This window comes from Eleutherodactylus coqui, chromosome 6, assembly GCF_035609145.1.
Source record: "Eleutherodactylus coqui strain aEleCoq1 chromosome 6, aEleCoq1.hap1, whole genome shotgun sequence".
NCBI lineage: Eukaryota > Metazoa > Chordata > Amphibia > Anura > Eleutherodactylidae > Eleutherodactylus > Eleutherodactylus coqui.
In genome coordinates this window covers 36,300,398-36,323,761 of record NC_089842.1, presented here as the reverse complement: position 1 = coordinate 36,323,761, position 23,364 = coordinate 36,300,398, and the positions used below count along the sequence as shown (strand labels likewise).

Here is a 23,364-nt window from a genome sequence, read left to right as displayed (position 1 = left end):
CGCATTGCATAGCACAAACTCATTTTTCATGGTCTACCCTGGCCGCCTTTCGAAGGCCACAGACTGCCATGTTTACCAACTGGTACCCCACAATCTCATGGTGCCTCAACCACCAATCAGGGCATTTAAAGGGTCAATAGCTGCGATCATTAAGAGTGCTGATTTCAGCTGCTGCGAGCGAGTGTTGACCCCTCTCAATACAAACTTTGCATGCCTAGAATGTAAATGTACATCATGGAACACGAAAGTTAAAATTATTCATATTTTACCACTGAAAATCAAGTTTAAAGTGGCTGCCTCCATTGGTCTCCCTTCTGGCACCTTTGCAACCCACTGCTTGTTGTTAGGCACTTGGCTTCTCTAGTAAAACGCACATACTACATGCAAAAAAAAGAGCGGGCATTTCGATGCTACCTTGCAGCTGACTGGATCAAGGTAATATGGGAAGTGTGGGTGAAGAGGTCCCAGCCAATAAAGTATGTCTGATGTAAGATTCCCACCCCCACCTTTTAGTGGACTGTAAACCGTAGGGTAGCAGAAAAATAGCGACATTACCATAGAAATCTGGTCAGCATCAATGCAGCGGCTAATGAAGAACTGTACTGCTTTTGAAAATTCAGGTACACTTCAATTTTCTGATACCAATACCACCCGTTGCCCCTGCAATACATAATTGATAACCTGGTATCTACTGGTGCCCCCATGTGGCTGGAAGCAGTACAACAGACCAAGCACTGCATGTAGAAGTGAATCCTTGTCAGACCAAGGAGGATTATTGATAAGGGGTAAAGCTTGGAAGGAAAATCCCTTGGATCTATCTAATCCTATTATGTACTTAAGGGTCATCCTTGGGCATCCTGGGTGACGAATGAGAAGCCTTATCCTCTGGCTGGCAGGAGCATGCTGGGACATGTGGTTCTGCAGCAGCTGGAGCGCTGTCATTAAAACATGAAGTCTCTGGCTGTTCCTTTCATCTTTGCTGATGCTTTTTCTACGATCATAAGATGCAATTCATTTCTGCGGAGCTCCGTGTACGGCCATGTTCACACGGGACGGGTAGACTGTGGCATTTCCAGACTACGATCTGCAGCATTTTGAAATCCCAGCTGAATTAATTTTAGTGATTTTTCATCTACACTGAGCGAAAAATATCTAACATATAACATTGTGAAAAAGCAGCGTAGAAGCGGCTTTTACTGCATGTTCTGCAGCAACATTTAAGAGGTAATAAAAAAGCCAAATCCCTGAGTATTTGGGCAAGTGTTGGTTGCATTGCGGGTTTTAGTGTGTAAATTCACATTGTTCCTCCAAGGATGCAGCTCAGTAAGCGAACAAGTCAAAATCAAACTAAAATCTGCACCGAAAAAGCTGATGGAAAATGCTATGAAAAGCGCAAGAAATAGTAACTTTGTCCTGCAGATTTCAGGACCGTTTATTAACCATCCTAAAATCCCGTAGCGCCTCCGTCCCGGGTGAACATCGCCTAAGCAGAGAACAAGACCTTTTGCTGCGGCCGCAGGGTCCCTTTATAAGCCATTCTACGCCGCTGCACGGCGGTTCCTCTTGATCGCTGCCCGACCCCGCTTAATGAGTTGTGTCTTATTGCTTTGCTGGCCACTGCCTGCCCGCATGTGAAGTCAATGTCCAGTAACAGAGATAAGGAACGCAGGAAGTATGGGAGGGGAGGTTGAGGACTCATGTTGCCCACAGAGGTCTGTAGGGAGGAGAGAAGGTTATGCGGGAGAGGAAAGGAGGAAGGACCTTATGCTGAAGCTAACAGAAAATTAGAGCTACAGCCTGTAGAGGGCAGAACTGCTCATAAACCAAGGATACAAGTCATATACTGCAGTGTTCTCCCTCATGTGCACACAACCTATTCTGAAAAGTGAAGGTATACTTTAAAAAAGGTACGAGCGCCCGTCAGATAATATATGTACAGGGTTAGCGAACTTCAACCCTCCCACAACTCAGAGGCCTCTGGTGGGCATTCTGCTGCTCCACGAGACAAAATTCAGAAAACTGGCCCATTCCGACGATGCACGCCGCCATCTATGAAAAAAAAATGGTTATTTGTACAAAAAAAACAAAAACTGACTGGTAGGTGTCGCCTTTATTTTTAAGTCAGTCACCCACGTTTAACTAGTGAAGTAATATACTTTTACGTCCGATACCACGAGGAATCTGTACTTTTATTTTCATCCTAATTTGTTACGATCTGAAGGTATCAGTGCAGAAATCGTTTGCGAGCCATATGCCAATTTGCCCTGGTCTCTCCGATGGGCGGTCCAGGCTCTCTCCTAGCTGTCCCCTCTTGGTGATTGACACTGCCAGCTCTGCCCGCTGGAGACGTCCATCATGCATTCCATTTGCAACTGGCCGTAAGTGTAGCAGAAGTGTAATCCGTGACGTCTCCAGCGGGCGGAGCTGGAGGCAGTTTATAGTTCAAGAGGCAAGGAGAGAGCCTGGACTGCTAGCAGAGGTGGGGCGCCCATCAGATGATCTGGGGCTAATTAGCATATGGCGCACAAATTATTTCTGCACCGATATCTTGAGATGGGAGCAAGTCTGGAAGAAAATAAAAAATAACGTACGGATGGATTCCTAATGTGGTCACACATATAAAAATATATTACTTTACTAGTCTAAAAGTAAGGTGGCCGACTTCCTTTAAGTGAAGGCTCTCTGCAAAGTTGTGTCACCGAGTCACACTCAGGGCAGCTCAGGGCTTTATCACGTAGATCTTTATCTGGTTCTTCATAGACTAACACTGCCTGTAATCTTTGCTGAAGTCTCTATGTTGATCTTACATGACTAGCAGCAGTGTCACCAAGCATTTTCCCCCTTTAATCCTACATGACAAGTGACTACCGCCATCGCACTCCGCATCAGGTCGCTACTTTTAAGGCACCGGTTGCAGTTAATTACAATATGTCGCAAGGAATCAGGCTCGGCTGGCTAATTGTACAGACTTAATTAAAGTCTCCACAGCAGCTTTCAGAAGCGCAGCCATGCGAATCCCATCCATCCGCTATCTAAGTGTGTGCAGGTCTCTATTACATTATGGTACCAGCCAAATAAGGAACACGTCCGCTCCCCTCAGCACATACAATGCTGTGACACCGCCATTGCATCTATACGTGCGGCGGAGGAACTACGGATCACAGCCGAGGAGCTATAATTTGGGAATGTTGGCAGGCTGTAATTTCACACTATAAACCATTAAAATTCAAGTAGGAGCAGCTTCCCGTCAGTCATAGGAACTTGCAGATTGTGTGTCAGCAGAAAACCCAAGAACCATCCCTAGAGCAAGATGACAAAGACGCGATGACGAGCGTTTCTTCTGCCCCATTTCTAGAGGGTGTTGCAGCGACACCTAGTGGTTAGTAGAGGGAAGCACTAAACAGAAATTTAACTGGAGCACACTGTCACTTCAAGGGGTTGTCTAAGGCTTTTACCATTGATAAGCTATCCTCAGGATGGCTCATTGATAGTTGATACGATGGGGGTCTGCACTTGAGATCCCTGGCGCTCACTGCCAGTGCTGAAAGCTGATGGCACTGTTCATATTGCAACGGCTCAGTCTGGTACTGCCAAACGAGGTAGCCATATGGTTGACAGCGTTAGCCACACAGAGCGAGTCTGTCGATCAGCAAGGACCTTAAGTGTAGACCCCCTCCCCTCTAATTAACTATTGATGGTCTGTTCTTGGGTTAGATCCTGAATAGTAAAAGTCCCGGATAACTCCTTTATATGGAATGAATCACAAGTTAAATTTTAAAGGGCTTGTACCAAAATTGCAAGTTATCTCCTATCCTGTGGATAGAATGTAAGTTGCTGATCTGCGGGGGTCCCACCGCTCAGACCCCCGCGGATCTGCAGAATGGGATTCCCGTGTCCCGTTCTGCCCATCAGTGCGGAGGTCACCTCTTTCCTCACAAGCGTTAGTCAATCAAGCCCACTCAGTGCTCCGTTTCAATGGAGCTGACGGAAACACTGAAGCGGGTGCGGCTCTGGTATCTTGGCAGTCCCATCGAAAGTGAATGGAGTACACTTGCGCATCCAGCACTCCAGTCTCCTCACTGTGGGGGTGTAGTATCCTGGCAGTGATGACAGGGAAAAATGGGACCCCCATCTTGGGATTGGGAGGGGTTTAAGCGGCAAGACCCCTATCAGTAAGTTATCCCCTATCCTGTGGATGGGGAATACCTTGTAATCTTTGTACGACCCCTTTAACTAATTAAAAACAGATTGTGAAACATTCCATGTTTTTCGGGCTGCACTCAGAGCTTCCAGTGAGGATGTGGCACAAAATCCTGGATGAAACAATGCAGCATGCTGCGCTAGATCTGGGAAAATGTCACCCAGCATGCGGGAAGCCTGAAGGACCCCAATATAGTCAATGGGGTCATCGGCTGCCATTTGTATCTGGCATGTGCAGTTTTCAATATTTTTGTTGTTTACCTCCAAGGGTGGAGCAAAACAATGGAAAAACAGACTAAGTGCCAATCAGAGGCTGCAGCATTACGTCTCATTGCCCTGGCATCGGCAATCACATCCCGGGGGCATGATGCCAGAAGTCTGGGAATGTGATGCTGCAGCGGTCACCTTATTTCCTGTGCCATCATTGGTCACAGCAAATGCCAGGACCAAAGCAGAGATGTAGCGCTGGATCTCGACAGCAGGTGGTGTACGTGCACACATTAAATTTGCTTTAGTCACCATTTGGACAGAATTGGCCTGAGACAACAGAGGGGTGAGTATTCAGATACGGTCCCCCTCTGCCAATTGGGCCACAGACTGTGTGCTGCATTGCACCGTTGCACAGTGAGGGCAAGCAAGTGCAGAACAGTGAACTACTGGCAGAATGCTAGGCTTGCTAAGTGGACTGCAAACAGCAGGACAACAAAAAAAATGGGGAAGACCACCTGAAAAATCAGAACTGACATGAAACGGTGCAAACAGCAGCAAGTGAACTGGTGCATTTCAGGCAGCTTGTGGAAAACTCAAATATACTTTAAGCTTAGCGGTCAATGAAAATGCAAAATTACACGACTTTTATTCTTAAAAAAAAACACATTTTAAACATGGATGACGACACTGGGAATTGCAAAAAAACACCCAGAAAATCAGCATGAAAGCTTGATTTGTACAACAGATCATTTTCTGGTGGTAGACAATACAATAAGGCAGATGCACGCTTATGAATAAATGTCTGCACGGTCTGAAATTGATAAATGAAGCTATGCTAGGTCAGCTCTGGTGCAGCGTTGGACAGCAGAGACAGGAGAGGTCCGCAGTTGCTCCAGCTGGAAAAGAAGACAGCGCATGCGAGGTCAGCGTGGCTGGAAGAGACAGCCCTGAAATGGGAGGTCAACAGGGATGTCCTGTAAACATGGGAGAGACTGCCCTGTCCTAGCCAATGTTTACGGGACGTCACTGAACCTGCATAATTAAGTGAAATCAGATGTAGTCATGTGACGCGCCAAGAACCCAGCAAAAGGGGCACATCTGGGGCACCGTGAGAAATCTTCAAGAGTTCATGTAGGCAGGATGATGGACCCAATAAAAAAAAATAAAAAAATACCTAGTAGCATAGTATGTTAGGCTTAAGGGAGACCATCTCAATCTAGTTCAGCCCATTTCCACCCCCCTTGTTGATCCAGAGGAAGGCAAAAACTGTATATACACATGTGGAGCGTGTTACACTATATATTGATATACAAGTCTTCCAGTAAATCCCCCTCCGGCCACGCGAGTTTACAAACTAATCTTCCCACAAATAGGGGCACGCAGAGTAAATTTGGTGGAAAGCCAATTGATGCAGCATTTCCTTTAGTGCAGTTTAACAAGACAATGATGGGAAGACGGTTATACGAACAGAGTGATGATTTTGTGTAATTTCCCACAATGGGGGATCTTCTCTGCACAAAGTACTGGAAAATTGATTTCTTACATTGTGCGAAGTGAACAGATTGTAAAATGAGAGAATCCAGAACAAGCGGCTGCAGGCGACGCTCATGTGCCGAACAAAGACGCAACATTACCCAATGCTCGTCGCATGATACAGGCAGGAAAACCACTGGAATTGGGATGCTCATACACACTGCAGACCCCCGCCGATGGCCGGGCAGACCCTGGACTTGTGGCGGTTTCAATTGACAAGTCCAGATGTCATCTGTCAATCAGCGGATTATCCGCTGTGGGATAGGCCTTTTGTGACAGCAGTCCAAGAACGGCTTCACACAGGCGAGAAAAATCGTACAAGATTTGTTGTTGCAAGACACACCAATCTCGCATAAACCTTTTGAAGTCACAGTATGCCCCGTCTTGCAATGCGAGCTTTCCCCATTAAAAATACTGGGAGAAACTTTGCAATCCTTTGCCGCGGCTGACAGCCATGGTGGAGGATCACTACTTCCCCAAAGTTATGCAAGGCAGTTTTAAGATAAAACGCCTCACATCTGCAGGAGTATCGCACGTTGGCTAGCGTGATATCGGGCTGTGAGTCACGGCCCGATGTAGTGAGCGTCCGTGTGAAGTTAGCCTTAGACTGCACTTTTTAAGTGCATGAGGGTTTGAAAGCTACCAAACAAGGGTGCAATCCCAGATGCGAAACCACATGTGACCAAAGCCACCTGCAGCAGCCAAAATCCACGGCCACGTGCCATTATCGCATCATACCATTGGCCGGCACCATGTGTGTTGTATGGCTTGTATTTGTCAAATACATTTTGCATCTTTTGTGATTCAAGGAGCTTCACTTTTATGACACTAAGGTGAAATCCAAGCAAATATATTCTAAAATCACATATCCCCCCCAAAAAAAGACAGTGTAGAGTGACCTGCGGTGCAAGTTTAAGGCTGCTTTCACACGGGCGCAAAAAAAAAACAAAAAAAAAACACATGATTTTCTGGTGATGCCAATTGCATGTATGTGAAGCCCATGCTCTCCAATGGGTGCCTTCACATTAGCAAGGTTTTGTAGGCTGCAGGAAAAAAAAAAGTGGCATGCTGAATATTGCCGCAACTTGCGATGTTTTGTAGTCTGTTTCCCCCTATGGAGTCTTCCTTTGTGTTGCATTGCACAAAATCGCGGCTGTCATGCGATGCAATTTTAACAGTAAGTTGTCCTACTGTTTCCCCATAAAATAAGCCCTAGCTGCGATTGGCCGTGATTGGTTCTTGAGTGCCACAGCTCAGCCAATCAGAGCCAGCACTTCCTAGAGGCATGATTTATGACCCCTTAACCAGGAAGCGGAGGGTGAAGACTGCAAACAAGTGCAGCTAAGCCTTGGGAAGGAGAAGTGTGGCGGAGCAGACAGCGCCTGTTAGGTATTGCATTGTTTCTTGTTTTAAATACAGCTAGGGCTTATTTTGGGGGTATTGTTTATATTTCAAGCTTCCCAAAAAAATCTTGGCAAAAGAGCACGACAAAGTCGTGATATCGCCACGAGAAACCGCAGCAGTATCGCACAGAAATTGCGGGAACACAACAGTAATATCGCTATCGCCTGTGTGAAAGAGGCCTAAGATCTGCAGAACGGCAATCTATGCCGCAGATTTGCAACGGATTTCCTTTTCTTTTTTGCAGGCCAAGCTCTAAATCTTCCAAGTACCATTCTGGGATACAAATGTGTAGTAGGGGAGAGCAGTATTCTGACGGTGAGAAGGATGCAGGTATGCAAAAGTAGGAAAGTCTTCACTCCCAAACAAACTCTAAAAAGGAACGCTGGGTACTGCATTATGTTTGAAATCGGCTTTCCATTGTGATCAGTCTTATATGTAGCATCTTGTGTCATCTGACAAGGCGCTGTAGCTTGCGGTAGGGTTTTATTACAAGGGGTTGATTTTTCATCTACCTGGTGGCACTCACAGGAAAGTATTAGGGGACATTTTAACTAGCAGCCCAGCGGTCCTGCGGCTGTGAGACTACAGCAGTAAGTGGAATTGCACTCATTAGAACACCATGAATAGAGGTCAACCCCTTAACGCTACAGGGCGTCCTGGAGGTTTGGAGTTCGTATATAAAGGGAATCAGGGTTGGATCCCACTTCATAAAATGTGAGTGCCGGTTGTTTTACAGCAGACACCCGCCTGCAAAAGCTCCGATTAGCAGCGCTGCTGATTGGAGCTGTTAACCCTTTAAACACTGCCAACTGACAGTGGTATTTAAATGCCCTGATTGATGTTTGGGGGTCCCACATAGCCGCCTGCGATAAGATCTCAGTGTGTCATGTGGTTGCTATGGTAGCCGGGGGTCTTCTGAAAGCCCCTAGGTCTTACATGTCAGATTACCTATCAAGTCATGCCGGTGCCATTTTTTACAATTTTTTAGTGGCATTGGAAACGCCCGCTAAAACGCTTTACTGAGGCTTCATTGATTGGGCTTCTGAAACGCAGTGCTAAACTAACGCTGTCCGTGGTATTTCAGTGCGTTGCATCGCTTTTCAACACACCATACTACCCATTGCAATGATGAGGTGCGTTAAAAAACGCATTTTACAGCGTTTTGGAACGGCGTTTAAAAATTCGATGTTTTTACAAAAGCGTGTGCGAGACCGACCTTAGACTAATTTCACACAGGCAGGCACGATATCGCGTTCTTGTGATGTCCCCACAGATGCAAGGCGTTTGTGTTAACACCTCCCATCACTTTTTGCCCGCTGTGATCCCCCGGCGCTGCTAAAAGCCGTATCGCACGCCATGCGATGCATTTTCCGGCCCCATTGAAAACAATAGGTGGGGCTTTCCAAGGGAACATCTAAAAGGTAGGGCGTGCTGTGATTTTATCGTATAACGATGAAAAAAACCAAAAAAAAAAAAAAACCCCAAAACGCTCATGTATATGATCCCATTCCAAAAAAATGGATTATATTTGTGCGGGATTGGAGTCTCGCAACGCACACATCTCACACGATTTTCTCAGCTGTGTGATAGTGGCCTTAAGCTAGTAATAACGTGCATGAAGTGGAGAACGCTTGTACTATGGAATAGAGAAATCAGCGTGGAGGCCGATCAGATCAGTAACACCATGATGGTTTAAGGAGAGGTGCCACAAGTCAAACCTCTGACTTCTACCATACAGGGTCATGTTGCGCTTACCTTGATCAATTGAGTGCTGAGGCAGCTGACTAAGCTGGCTATTGACCACTCCAGCGTACGACCGCAGGAATGCCTCTTCACTGGGCGTCAGCTATGGGGAGACATGAAGAGTAAGAATAAATCATCTATGAGTAAATATACAGCAACTACAGTAAAGCGTGGCACTCCTGCTGTGCCATGGAAATACTCACATTAGAGCCCATCTTCCGCAGCATGAGTAAGACCCGCACCTTCTGCTGAACATACATCTCTTCCGGACTCTTCCCGGGGGCCCCCTCACGGTTCATACCCCCTGCCCTGCTCCCTAAAAGAATCAGCGATAAAAGCCGTGAAACATCTCTATCACAGTAAGACTGCGTAATTAAAAGGAATTTATTTTCACACGTGGTAACGACAGAAGGGAGCAGTTTTATTCTGATTTAGCAGCGGCAGTTACACTGCCATTTGTCACCTGTAGATGGCAGTGTTCTTACGTCTAATACTAATATGCAGAAAAGGCAAGTGTCTACAAACCCAGAGAGCGCAAGTAATGCCCCCATAGATGGTACAGAACAGAACTTTGGAAGCAGAACAGGAAGTATCTGTCAACTTTCTAGATAGGAAGTCCCCAACCTTTTGTACATTGCAAGCCACATTAAATTTTTATTTATGGTCAGGAGTCACAAAAAAAATAAAAAAAATTGAAAACAGACATTAAAATGTAAAGAAAAAAAGAAATCACGAATTTGGGAGCATTTACTGCTGAAAATTTGATGCTAGCATTATACTATGCAAATTGGCACTGTTCTGGGGTTGGATATGCCTGCCACATTGTAAGTTGCCAGTGCATGTGGCCACATGGGTGTCTGTACACTACCCAGCCAAAAATAATTGGACACCTGAACAAGAATCAAAAATACCATTTCCATATGTTAATACTTAGTGGGGATCCTTCAGCTCTAATGACATCAGATACTCTCTGTGGTATACTTTCTACTAATGTCTGATACACTTCAGCTGGTATTTCCCTCCATTCATTCTGCAAGCATCTGGCGAGTTCTCTCAAAGATGATGAATCGGCCGTCTACAATGGTGCAAAGAGCGTCGTCATTGGACAGTTGAGCAATGGAAGAACGTTCTATGGGATGAAGAATCACTCTTCAGCCTTCAAGTCAGAAGGACGTACCTTGGTGTGGAGCATCCTGGGGAACGTCTTCTGCATGAATGAGTGTGTTGTGCCACCAGTTTAGCACAGCGGAGGTTCCGTTATGGTCTGGGGATGTTTTACGCGGCATGGTCTCAGTGCGTTGGTTGTAGCGACAAGAACCATGGAGATGTACCCGGACATTCTAGACAATAATGTGCCGCTGACAATGTGGTAATACTCTGGGAATGGTCGGCCATACTTCCAACAAGACAACGTGCCTCGTCATAGATCCAACGCTGCTTTATGTTGATTTGAGGGTATGGATGTTCCACAATTGGACTGATAAAACACACTCCGGTAAAAGGTGTTTCCCATCATCTTCCACACGCAGGTACATCCATCTGATTTGAACACAGTAGTGAGATTCGTCACTCCATAGAACATTCTTCCAACGCTCAACTCTCCAATGACGACGTTCCTTGCACCATTGTAGACGGCCGATGTATCTTCATTGTAAGGTCTCCCATAATATTTACAAGATAAAAGGGAAATACCAGCTGAAGTGTATCAGACATTGGTGACCTAGCATGTTACAACAACTGCATTGTCCTCCTGTTACTGAGCAATATTTGCAGAGGATACAAAACTATGAAGTTTTACTGTGCAAACCCTCTACCGGATCATTAATACATGAAGAAAAAAAAAAAAGAATAGAACCCACCCCACTAGCAACGGTGATCCCTCCAGCACTGTCCACCGTGGTACCGCGCTAGCAACGGTGATCCCTCCAGCACTGTCCACCGTGGTACCGCGCTAGCAACGGTGATCCCTCCAGCACGGTCCACCGTGGTACCGCGCTAGTAACTGCGACCCCCTCCAGTACTGCCCCATGGTACCCCGCTAGTAACTGCCACCCCCTCCAGTACTGTCCCCTGTGGTACCCCACTAGTGATAGTGACCCCCTCCAGTACTGTCCCCTGTGGTACCCCACTAGTGATAGTGACCCCCTCCAGTACTGTCCCCTGTGGTACCCCACTAGTAACTGTAATCCCTCCAGTACTGTCCCCTGTAGTATCCCACTAGTATCAGTGATCCCTCCAGTACTGTCCCCTGTGGTACCCCTCTAGTAGCAGTAATCCCTCCAGTACTGTCCCCTGTAGGACCCCACTAGTAACTGTGACCCCTCCAGTACTGTCTCCCTGTGGTACCCCACTAGTAATGGTGACCCCTTCAGTACTGTCCCCCTGTGCTACCTCATTAGTAACTGTGACCTCTCCAGTACTGTCCCCTGTAGTACCACACTAGTAACAGTGATCCCTCCAGTAATGTCCCCTGTAGTAGCCCACTAGTAATGGTGACCCCCTCCAGTACTGTTTCCTGTAGTACCCCACTAGTAACAGTTATGCCTCCAGTAATGTCCCCTGTAGTAGCCCACTAGTAATGGTGACCCCCTCCAGTACTGTTTCCTGTAGTACCCCACTAGTAACAGTTATGCCTCCAGTAATGTCCCCAATAGTGGTCCACTAGTAATGGTGACCCCTCCAGTACTGTTCCCTGTAGTACCCCACTAGTAATGGTGACCCCTCCAGTACTGTTTCCTGTAGTACCCCACTAGTAACAGTTATGCCTCCAGTAATGTCCCCAATAGTGGTCCACTAGTAATGGTGACCCCTCCAGTACTGTTCCCTGTAGTACCCCACTAGTAACAGTGATCCTTCCAGTACAGATTTTTATTTTACTACTTTTGTACAATAAGCACACATTTTTAAAGAAAAACAATTGAATCTGCATCACTGCATTCTAAGATCAATAACATTTTTATTTTTCCAGCAACGAAGCTATACAAGGTCTTGTTTTATACAAGAAGAGTTGTAGTTTTTATTGGTACTTTGGACTGCCTTGTATTGCGCTTTTTGTGAGGTGAAGAAAAATAGCAATTCTGGTGTTCCCCCTTTAAATTTTTACGGCGTTCACCCTGTGCGATAAACAAATTCATTGTCTGTTTCATAACAAATGCAGTAATATCTATTACATGTTTATGGGATTTTATCCATTTGAGAAGGATTTTTGTGTTTTTGTTTTTTTTTTTCTTCTTTCAATTAAAGACTTTCTTGAACCTTTTTCTGACACCATTTTTTAGTCCCTTAAGGGGACTTGAAGGTGCGGTAGTTCGATTGCTACAATAGTACATTGCTTTACTTATGTAGTGCATTCTACTAAATCTATGATAGCAGCCTACTAGACTCCGCCGAAGGCAGGGTCTAATAGCTTCAGTTACATGGCGGACATGGAGGCCTTTGTCAGGCTTCTGGCTGCCATGGGAATACATTGGTACCTTGTGATCACGCTGCAGGGTGCTGATATCTGACAGAAAGGGCCCGATACCCCTGTCATCTGCTTACACGGTGCAGTGGTTAAGGTTTGTGGCATGTAAGGGGTTAAATTGCCAGGATCTGAGGTTTCTGTGTTACTGGTTGTTAGACCAGGACACTAGCTGTCAGTAGTCAGTCAATCCACTGCCTTAAAAAGATGTATGTGCAAATTAAAAGCCCATTAGTGAGGCCAGTAAAAAGGCGTACTGGACGTCCCTATGGGGTTAATGTGGTACAGTATCAAACTCTTTGGAAAAGTCCAGATGCACAAGATCCAGTGACTCTCCGCGGTCCAGTCCAGAACTTACCTCCTCGTAGAAGCAGATCAGGTTGGTTTGACAGAACGATCGCTCATAAACCCATGCTGATATGGAATTATACAGCTATTTTCCTCGAGGTACTCCAGGATAGCATCTCTTAGAAACCCCTCAAACATTTTACCCACAATAGAAGTAAGGCCTCCCTCACACAGGGCGTTTGCAGATACGCAGCGTTTTTCAACGCTGCGTTTGCTGCAGATTCCGCCCCGTTTCAGCAGCGCTGGCATACTTTCTGCCAGCGTTTTGGCTGTGTTTTCAGCTCGGCTGAAAACGCAGCCAAGAATGCTAAAAAGAAAAAAAAAAAAGTGTAATACTCACCTAGCCGCTGCAGTCCGGGTTGCGGCCGCTGGTCTCTGCCGCTGATCCGGGCTTCCTCGGCACCCCCAAGTCTATTGCCGGAGGCCAGGTTTGAGAACCCCGCCTCCGGCAATAGATTGCTGTGATTGGGCATCGAGCAAGCACCGACAACCAATCACAGCCCTTCATTGACTGTCTCAGCCAATCAGAGCTTGCCGGCGCTGATTGGCTGAGTCAATAAAGGGCTGTGATTGGGCATCGAGCGTGCCAATAACCAATCATAGCACTCTATTGCCGGAGGCGGGGTTCTCAATTCTGGCCTACAGCAATAGACTTGTGAATGCAGGGGAAGCCCGGATCAGCGGCCGCGACCCGGACTGCAGCGGCTAGGTGAGTATTGCTTTCTTTTTTTTGTCTAACTGGGACTGATTTTCGGGGTAGGGCTTCTACTGCAAGCCCTCACCCAGAAAATCGGCGAGCGGTTAACGCTGCCAAAAACGCGGCACCAAGTGTTGCCACGTTTTCAGCAGTGCTAAAACCGCTGCCCATTCATTTCAATGGGTGACGCAGGGCTGAAAACGCCCCAAAATAGAACATGCATCGCTGTCAAAGCGCAGCGTTGGGAGGCGCTGCGTTTTCAGCCCTGTGTGAGCAGCCCCATTGAAATGAATGGGAGTGTTGTACAGCGTTTAGCGCTGGGCTGAAAAGGCAGCGCTAAACGCTGTATAAAACGCCCTGTGTGAGGGAGGCCTAAGACTTACTGGCCTGTAGTTTACAGGTTCACTTTTTGACCCCTTTTTATACACTAGCACCATATTACCAGTCGAGTAAACAATGCAAGGGCGCTGACGTCCTCACTAAGGTAGTTCGTGTTCATGCACTACGTTTACACTAACAGACTACACCGCTGGATCGCTGGCTTCTCGCTCAGCAATACGCCTTTTATGTGAAGCGCTGAGCGTTTACACTGAGCGACAAGCCCGCGATCTAGAAATTGTTTTCAGTCAGCATAAAAACAAATAGTGAGCGATTTTTTTACATGTACACTGCACGATTATCACTCAAATTGGTTTGTTTGAACGGATTTTGAGCAATAAATCGCACCTTGTAAATGGCCCATTAGACCGGTGATAATTAGTGGAGAGTTTATCACTTTGCATCTCATCTGACATTTCCTTTTCCTCTGAATACCCCATCAGTCTCTACAATTTTTCCTACATTATTTATTAAAGGGCCAACACTTTCAGAATTGATTCCTTTTAATATTTAGGGCCACCTGCACACGGGCGAGTCAGATTCCGCATGCGGAATCCAGCCCTGGCAGTAGTGGCATCCGTGCGTACTTGCCTTTCTGTATGGCTCGCTGTCGGGACATGCGCAGAAGAGATTTAAAGAACAAAAAACTGCTGCAATGTCAATTGCGGAAGGGCCGCGGATCGGACAGCTTCCATTGACTTCAATGGAAGCCACCCGCGTGGAATCTGTGCAAATAGGGAGCATGCTGCGATTTTTCCTCAGTGATCGCAAACTGCAATTGGTTTCCGCTCGTGTGCAGGAAGAATCACTTTTCCATAGCATGCTATGGACGGCATTTGCTGCGGCACCCGACAGTGGATGCCTGCTCCAGATTCCGCAATGCAAATCCGCCCGTGTGTAGTTGGCCTAAATTATTGAACAGTTTAGGGTTAGTTTTACTTTTTAACAAGGTCTCCACACCTGCTGTTTTTATCTGCCTTTTACATATTTTATTTTCCTTATAGGTTTTTAGTACTTCGCTGTCTTTGTTTTTGCAGTTTATCTCCTTTAGGTTTTCTCCTATTCCTAGCTGTTTATTCCTGTAAGGTATGAACCTCTCGCAGGAAGTAATTAGGTGGTTTTAAACATTTCCCATTTATTGTTTGTACTCACTTTTCAGGACATTATCCCAATCAATGAGGGTTTAGGGCATCACTAAGCTGATCGAACTTGGCCTTCCTAAAGTATAGCTCCCCAATAAAACTCCCTATTGAAAGCCAAGTGGAAATTCGTTATATGGTCATTATTTCCCAGGTGCCCCCCAACCAGCACTCCTGTTATTCGGTCAGGTCTGTTGGTTAATACTAGGTCCAAAAGGGCCGTCCTTCTAGTCGGGTCCTGTAAAAGTTGGGTGAGGTAATTATCTTTAGTATTTGACAGAAAATTGTTATCTATACAAGCTCTGCGGGTTTCGGCTTCCCTGTTTGTATCTGGATAGTTAAAGTCCTCCGAAATAATTACTTCATTGTGATTTGCAGCTTCATCCATTTGCCTTAGTAATAGCTTTTCAATGGCTTCTGTTATATTTGGTGGCCTATAGAAAACCCCTATGAGGATTTTGTTGTAGTTTTTCCCTCCATGTATTTGCACACGTTCATCTCCGTCGCATATAATTTTCCTGTAATGTGGATTTTAAACTGGATTTTACTAAAGACAAACCCCTTCCCCTTTCCAGTTTTTACGATCCCTTTTAAACAGTCTGTAATCTTGTAAATTTTACCGCCTAGTCACAGCCTTTATCCAACAAAGTCTCAGTTATTCCCACTATATCGTAGTTTTCCTCAGACATTATTACTTCCAGTTAGTCTACTTTATTGGTCAGACTTCTAGAATTGGTCACCACACATTTTAAAAGGTTTTATTTTACTTTTTTTATTTTAAGTGTATCACTATTAATTATTCTGCCAGTTCTAACTGTACTAACCCCTCCCACCGTTCCACACCCATTTCCATTACTTAGTCCCAGGTCACTGTCTACACATCTCCCCCCCTCTCCCCTCAGTTGCCCCTCCACCCCCTAGTTTGAACACCCCCTCCAACATTCTCGCCATTTTCTCCCCCAGCACAGCTGCTTTCTCCCCATTGAGATGTAGCCCATCCCCATGGTAGAATCTGTAGCCGACAGCAAAGTCAACCCAGTTCTCCAGCAACCCAAACCCCTCTTTCCTACACCAACTCTGGAGCCACTTGTTTACCTCCCTAATCTCAGAGGGATGCCCTTCTGGTGTGGCTCAGATAGTTTTTCAGAAAATACTACTTCGGAGGCCCTTGCCCTAAGCTTACATCCTAGTTTCCTGAAATTGTTTAAGGACCTTTCATCTACCTCCAACTTTGTAATTGGTGCCAATGTTGCGCTAATCCTATAATGACATTCCCCTCATCTGCCAAGTTGTTGGGGTTTGCCAGTTCAGGAGTAGCCTCCCTAGACCTCTTCCCTCTACCCCTCCTTCCAACGGTCACCTAACTAGTTGCCTGATCACCCCTCAGCGAGCAGCAAACTCCTTTCCATGGACCTCAGTGTTGCAAGCTGATCATTTAGATCCAGGATCTGGGCTTCCAAATGCGTCACACGATCACATCTCGTACAGCAGTATGCACCCACGGGCGGCTGTTCAAGGACAGAATAGACGGCACAAGATGCACACTGCATTGTCAGTCTGGGAGCACATTTTGCTCACTTATCACTGCGTCTAAACGCTCCCCATTTCACATAGAATATGAAGCACTGAGCGAGAAGTGAGCGATACGCAGCGTGATCAGCTGTGTAAATGTTCTGCACAAGCACAAACACCTAGCAGTGACGTCACCCCCTAGTGCAGACAGTTTAGCCGACAGTCCTCCTGTCTAGATGGGGCATTGAACAGCACATTAACCTATGTTTGCTTTTTATAGCTCTTAGATGTAATGCTCCTGCTCCGCCTCTGTTTGGAAAGTTAGTCACCTGTTAGGAAGTTCCACAGATGCAATTTATCACACCCCGAATGGATATTCCCACCCTTAATAAATTACCTGTGCAAAGCAATAGAGATTGACAACCCCCCCACCCCCACCCCCCCTCCGCCCAAGCAGTTTGTATGTGCTTTAGGCCTCGATCACACTGCATCGCTGCAAAAAAAAATAAAAATTAAAAAAAAAAAACAGCGATATCGCATCGCTGGTCCGTGCAATATCGCTGCGGTTTCTCACGGCGATATCACAATTTTGTAGTGCTTCATCTCTTCTGGAAGTGCTGGCTGTGATTGGCTGATGCTTAGCCAATCAGAGCCAGCGCTTCCAGGAGGCGGGGATTTTTCAACGCCCGGCCAGAAGAGATGAGGAAGAATAGTGCCCGGGGGAAAATCTGCAGCAGAGCTGACAGCGCTTCTAGGTGATGTATACTTTTTTTCCCCCCTGCAGCTAGGGATTAGGTTATGGCTTTGACAGTAGGATTTCCTACTGTCATAGTTGCATCGCACCACATGCAAATCCTGTTTTTGTGCGATGCAACAGTGAGGAAGCCTCCATAAGGAAACCTGGGCTATAAAACCTCACGAGTCGCGTGCATATTGTGGGACCCGCAAGGTTTTTGTGTTGGGATGTCGCATGCCACAAAACATCGCATGTGTGAAGGAACCCATAGGAAAGTATGGGATTCACATACATGAGATTTGTAGCATTGCGACTTTGTTGCTCGTGTGAACGAGGCTTTATTCCCTAAACGCTACAGGACGTACATTTCCGTCCTGGGAGGTCCGGGTTTGTATGGAAAGGCATTGAGGGTAGATCACACTCAATACAATGCAAAGCTGTCAACACTTTAAATACTCCAATGAATGTTCAGGGGGGTCCTGCGCATCAATGCGCATGTCAGAAAGGCCCCAGGGCTGCCATTGCAGATTACATCATACTGCAAGCTGACAGGCAATGCTATGGCTACTTTTTAAAAGTAAAATATCTTTGGGAAAAAAATTTCTGCCATGTTCTGACACCCATAACTGATTTTATTTTTCTGTCAACATAGTTAAGGGAAGGCTGATTATTTGCAGGATGTCTGTAGTTTCTATTGGTACCATATTGGAGTGCGTATGACTTTTTGTACAATTTCTTGGAGTCAGGATGACCAAAAAAAGACAGCGCAGTTCTGAGTTTGTGCACCACCATGCAAGATAAATGATGTGTTACTTTGATAGATCTGGCTTTTACAGATGCAAGGATACCAAAAGGTTTATAGGTTTGCTTTTGTTTTTGTTTTTTTAATTGTAATTACAGGAAAAGGGTTTTTTTTTCCCCCTTTTAAACTTTTACTATCTTATTTTTCTAATAAATAAACCATAACTCATTTTTACATTTTCTCTTTTCTTGCTTAGCTCACATAGGGGGACTTGCACTTGCAATCGTTTGATCGCTCATACAGTTTAAGGCAATGCCATAGTATTACATTAGACAGCGTTTTGATGGCAGCCCTGGTGAACTTCTGAAGGATCTAGACTACCGTGGCAACTGAACAATCTCATCATAGGAGGGGTCAATGGGGGCAATTTGTGGCTCCCAAACATGGATTGGGACACGTAGGTTGGCTGCACACATATGGGTCAGATTCCAGATGCCGAATCCCGCACTGGAATCCAACCCTGTTCTCGGTGGGTGACCCCATGTACCTGTCGTTTTCTTCTTTCTTCTGTACTACGGATGGTCTGGATGGCTCAACATTGGACATGCGTAGTACAGATTCTCCCACGCTGTCGCTAGGCGTTGACGTGGGTCACATGACCTTTCCAGAAGGGCTGCGGCCTGGACGGCTTCCACCAACTTCAATGGAAGCCGTCTGAGCGAAACCCGGCTCAAAAATAGAGCATGCTTCGATCTTTCCTCCGCGAGCGGGAAGAAAGAAAAAACCCAAAACATCGCAATTGTTTTCTACTCGTGTGCAGGAAAAAGAACTTTTGCATTGCATGCTATGGGCGATATTTGCTGCAGAACCCGGGGGCGGATGCCCACTCTGTATTCCGCAATGCAAATATGCCCGTGTGCAGCCGGCCTTAAATGCCCCTGCAGGAATTAACAGCTGCACGTCGCTGACAAAGACAGCCAGCACCCACCATGTACATAGTTGGGGATTGGCTCCCTATCCCACGCCTCCGTAGCATAAATATATACGGCGTGTTGTTAAGAGGTTCATTATTTTATTCTTTACAAAAAGGTCAAGAATTTTTTTTTTCTCTTAAAAAGCTACAAACACCGTTCTGAGATTTTGAGGTTAGAAACTACAGTGTATGGGGCACATACAGACATTTTTTCTGCGCTCTCTGGAGTGGCTCAGTTCCAAAAAAGATTGTTGAAATTCATGTTCCAAATTTACTTGTATTGCAACTAAAGTGTTAGGGAAATATATATATATGTTCGAAATCTACATCTTACGAAGAATGACACCTTGCACATCTTCCAAGCCCGATGGTTCTTGGTGACCTCCAGAAAATAAACCCTCCTCTATTTCTAGAGCCATGACCTGATGGGTCTGAAAATTAAAGGGGTTTTCCAGGGAGAATACTATTGAGGACCTAAACTCAGGATAAGTCACCAATAGTTGATCGGCTGGGGTCCGTCGCTCGGGACCCCAACCGATCAGCTGAGCGGACGCATGCTGTCAGCATCACAAATACAGAGGTCGGAGCAGAAGCAGTGGAAGTCTCTGCGCTGATCTCCGTGTGGTGGCTGGCGCTTGTAACTGCAGATGCAGCTCGCATTGATTTTAATGAGCAAGGAGGTGAGCATTGTTACTTTTTAAAAATAACTCCTGCCGCCCCGCAGCTGCAGCCAATGTACGTATAGTAGTCAGAAAACCCCTCAAGCCTGCCTGCACATGGGTGGATTTTTGCTGTGTAATCCACGGTGGGCGTCCGCAACATGGATCCGCAGCAAATACAGCCTATAGCATGCTATGAGAAATTGATTTTTCCTGCACATGAGCAGAAGTAAATTGCGATTTCTGCTTGCAGAAGAAAATAAATAAACTGCAGCATCCTCATTTTTGCGAGGATTCCGTGCGGACAGCTCCCATTGAAGTCAGTGAAAGCCATCCAACCGCAGCCCTTCCACAACGACAAAAAAATTAAATAAAAAAGGGAAAAAAAAAGTACTGCGCATGTCTGACAGCGGCTCGCCGCAACCATCCGTGGTACAGGTAAAAATGAAAGAACACAGGTACGCAGGGTCGCCGCCTCAGTCAGAGCCGGAATCTGCTGCGGGAACCTGCATGCAGGATCCAGCTCTGCAGTGTGCTGTCACTAAATGAAAAAGTTCTTGTTTATATCTGAAAACTGGAAATAAAAACTATTTTTTCTTGAGTTCTGTGGCCCAACAGCTGCTATGATCTGTAATGTGCACACGTACCTCTTGCTGAAGGATCTTCTAGGTGCAGCCAGTAGGACGGAATGGAGGGGACCCTGCAAAAAGAGAACACTTTTTAGTAAACCTCATCTGTAAATAAAGATCTGTAATATGCTCAGCATTACAATCTTGTCCGGCCTGTAGGCACAGCAGGTAAACACATTAGTTAAACCAGGGGTTACTTACTGAGAGCCCCTCTACTGGTGCAGCAATACTACAACTAGAAGGAGCTGGTGCGGAGGACCCGTTACAGATGGCAGGAGTTACTTCAACTACAGTGTGAGCGCAATATAATAGAAGATTCTGTAACTATTATTTCTGAATGGAGCATTACATTTTACAAGACTACAAATACACTAACAAGGCAAGCGGAGGTGAGCACTATATCACATACAAGACAGGCACGTTCTGGCGGTGCTGGTGTGGGGTATTCCCGATAGATCTGGTCGGAGAGTAGAAGCGGACACATCCATCCATACAGCTTACATGGTCATCCGCATTTCTCATATTAGTTCTTAGATTACAGTTATGATAGCAGCTGTCCTGCATCCAACACTAAGAATCCGCCCGTCCCCTCCGGCCCGCAGATCACATTCACCCAGGTCAGAGGGGTCAAGAAACTGCTTAGGCGGCATTTCCATTTGTCACATGATAATTAAGATTATATTAAGTAACAAAGTATTTAAATTTCAAGATATAAAACTTACCCCATTTACACAGACAGATCGCACAAAAATGTTTGAGCGATCTTTGCATAGTCTATAGTAGCTAATTAGCTACTAAAGACCTATGCAGGCGGAGCAGAACACCGCTGGTATCGCTCGGCGAACAATACAGCCATTTTGCATAAGCAAACAGCAGCATTGTTCTCCGTGCTTACAGCTCGCATCCCGCTGTGAACTACCAGCGGGACACGAGCTGAAAGAATCTCATCAGCGCTGCCTACTGCGATAACCGCCTGCACCGCTGATAACAGTTCATTGCTCGATTCGAGAAAACTAGAATTGAGCGAGGAACGAATCGTGCACGAAAACTACACAATGTCCGTGTATTTAGAATCAACAGTTATTGCTCAAAAGATGGGCCTTTACTGTACAGTTAAAAGTTTTGTAAATTTTTTTTTTTTTTTTTTTTTTTTTAACACATACAAATACTTTCATTTCTCACAGTTTTTCAAGATCTCTGCTTGCAGTCACTGACCAGAACCGTCCACCGTTTACCTCTTCACATGAGGATTTCACCATTTGCATGGGGTTGTTACAGTAGTCGCAGCTCTCGCATTATGAAATGTATACCTGTGTGATCACCGCATGGTAAACCACATAGTTTCACTCTAAGGACACAGAAGACCCCATCCAAGAACCCTTTGAAACAGGCTGACAAATCGTTCAGATTGCCGTGATCAGCGGGCATCTGAAGGATTGTCGTTCACAGTAGGAGCTCGCACGAACTGGACGACAAAAGGTCGTTGTTTGTTCCATTTCTGCATGCCTAAAAACTGCACAAATCGGGCCGTGTAAACACCCGCTTATGGTGAATTGACGCAGCGGCTGGTAAGATCCCCGCCGCGCTCCGCCTCCATTCACTGAAAAATGATCCTTCCTGTATAAAAGCTCAAGAATGATCATCTTTGGGACGAGCTGTCCAGCAGGTATAGCAGAAATAATCATAAATTTTGATTTTATACAAATAAGACATTATATAGTCTAAAATAACTAAAACTGATCAACGTGTGTTCTGATAGACCGCGATGTAGTTCTAGGCCAGCAGTCACGATGCCACACGCACTTTATACCATTACTCAGACCGTATATTTGTGCCCATGTGAAGGTACTCTACCGCTTTCACAGGGAGGACCAAAAAAAAAAACAAAACACAATTTTCTTGCGAAGCAACAGCATTACAAACCGCATGTATGTGAAGCCCGTGCTTTCCAATGGGTTCCTTCACATTAGTGAGGTTTTGTAGGCTGCTACATTGCGAGGGGGGAAAAAAAAAAATTTAAAAAAAATATGCGGCATTCTGCGAGGTTTTGTATCCCATGTTTCCCTATGGAGCCTTCCTTTGTGTGGTGCGATGCAACCTTAACAGTAAGAAGTCCTACAGTTTCCCTTAAAATAAGCCCTAGCTGCATTTAAAACAAAAAACACAATACATTACCTAACAGGCGCTGTCCGCTCTGCCGCACTTGTTTCCAGTCTTCCGCTGCCGCTTACTGGTCAGCAAGTTCATAAATCCCACCTCCAGGAAGCGTTTGCTCTAACTGTCTGAGCCGCGGCGCTTGAGAACCAATCACAGCCATCGCATTGAATGGCTGTGATTGGTTCTTGAGCGCTTCAGCTCAGCCACTTTGAGCCAGGATTTATGAACCCCCTGACCAAGCAGCGGCAGCTAAAAATTGCAAGCAAGTGTGCCGCAGCTTTGGAAGGAGAAGTGCGGCAGAGCGGACAGTGCCTGTTAGGGGATTTATTTTTGTTTTTAAAATGCAGCTAGGGGTTATTTTCGGGGTAGGGCTTATATTTCAAGCCCTGCTGAAAATCCTGGCAAAAGAGCATTACAAAGTCCCGCAAGAAAAACGCAGCGATATCGCACAGAAATCGCGGGAACACAGCTGCGATATTGCTGCGAAAGAGGCCTCAGGCTGCACTCATTCATGGCAGATTTGGACCAGAATTTCTGCACCATTTGGTAGAGATTTTGCCACAATAGGCTTCACACCTTCAGATGAAGGGAGAAAGTTTTCTACATATGTCAAAATCTGCAACAATGTTGCATATATTCCCACTACTGAAAGTCTACACCAAATCCACTACATAGTAACACATCCTCGGATACATCCCTTTTGGCATATGCAATGTGCTTGGCACCTTACAGACATACGATGGTCCCATTACAGAGAACTGCTAACAGTAATTAGTAATAATAAAACAAAGTCCAATTATAATAAAGGTTTATTAGTACTAAACAAAGCAGGCGACCATCACAC

At 45.7% G+C, this 23,364-nt stretch overlaps 1 protein-coding gene across 2 annotated transcripts in view; it reads right to left on the bottom strand.

Annotated features, from left to right (window-relative positions):
• CTNNBIP1 (catenin beta interacting protein 1) overlaps positions 1-23,364 on the bottom strand; it is a 38,773-nt gene that overhangs the window by 4,287 nt on the left and 11,122 nt on the right. For both annotated transcript variants that reach the window (XM_066606588.1, XM_066606587.1), the window contains exons 2-4: positions 20,382-20,434; positions 9,294-9,406; positions 9,103-9,193 (exon numbers count right to left, since the gene is read on the bottom strand). In XM_066606588.1, the coding sequence (XP_066462685.1) occupies positions 9,103-9,193; positions 9,294-9,389 (187 nt within the window). In that variant the 5' untranslated portion in view covers positions 9,390-9,406; positions 20,382-20,434. The remainder of the gene's footprint in view (positions 1-9,102; positions 9,194-9,293; positions 9,407-20,381; positions 20,435-23,364) is intronic.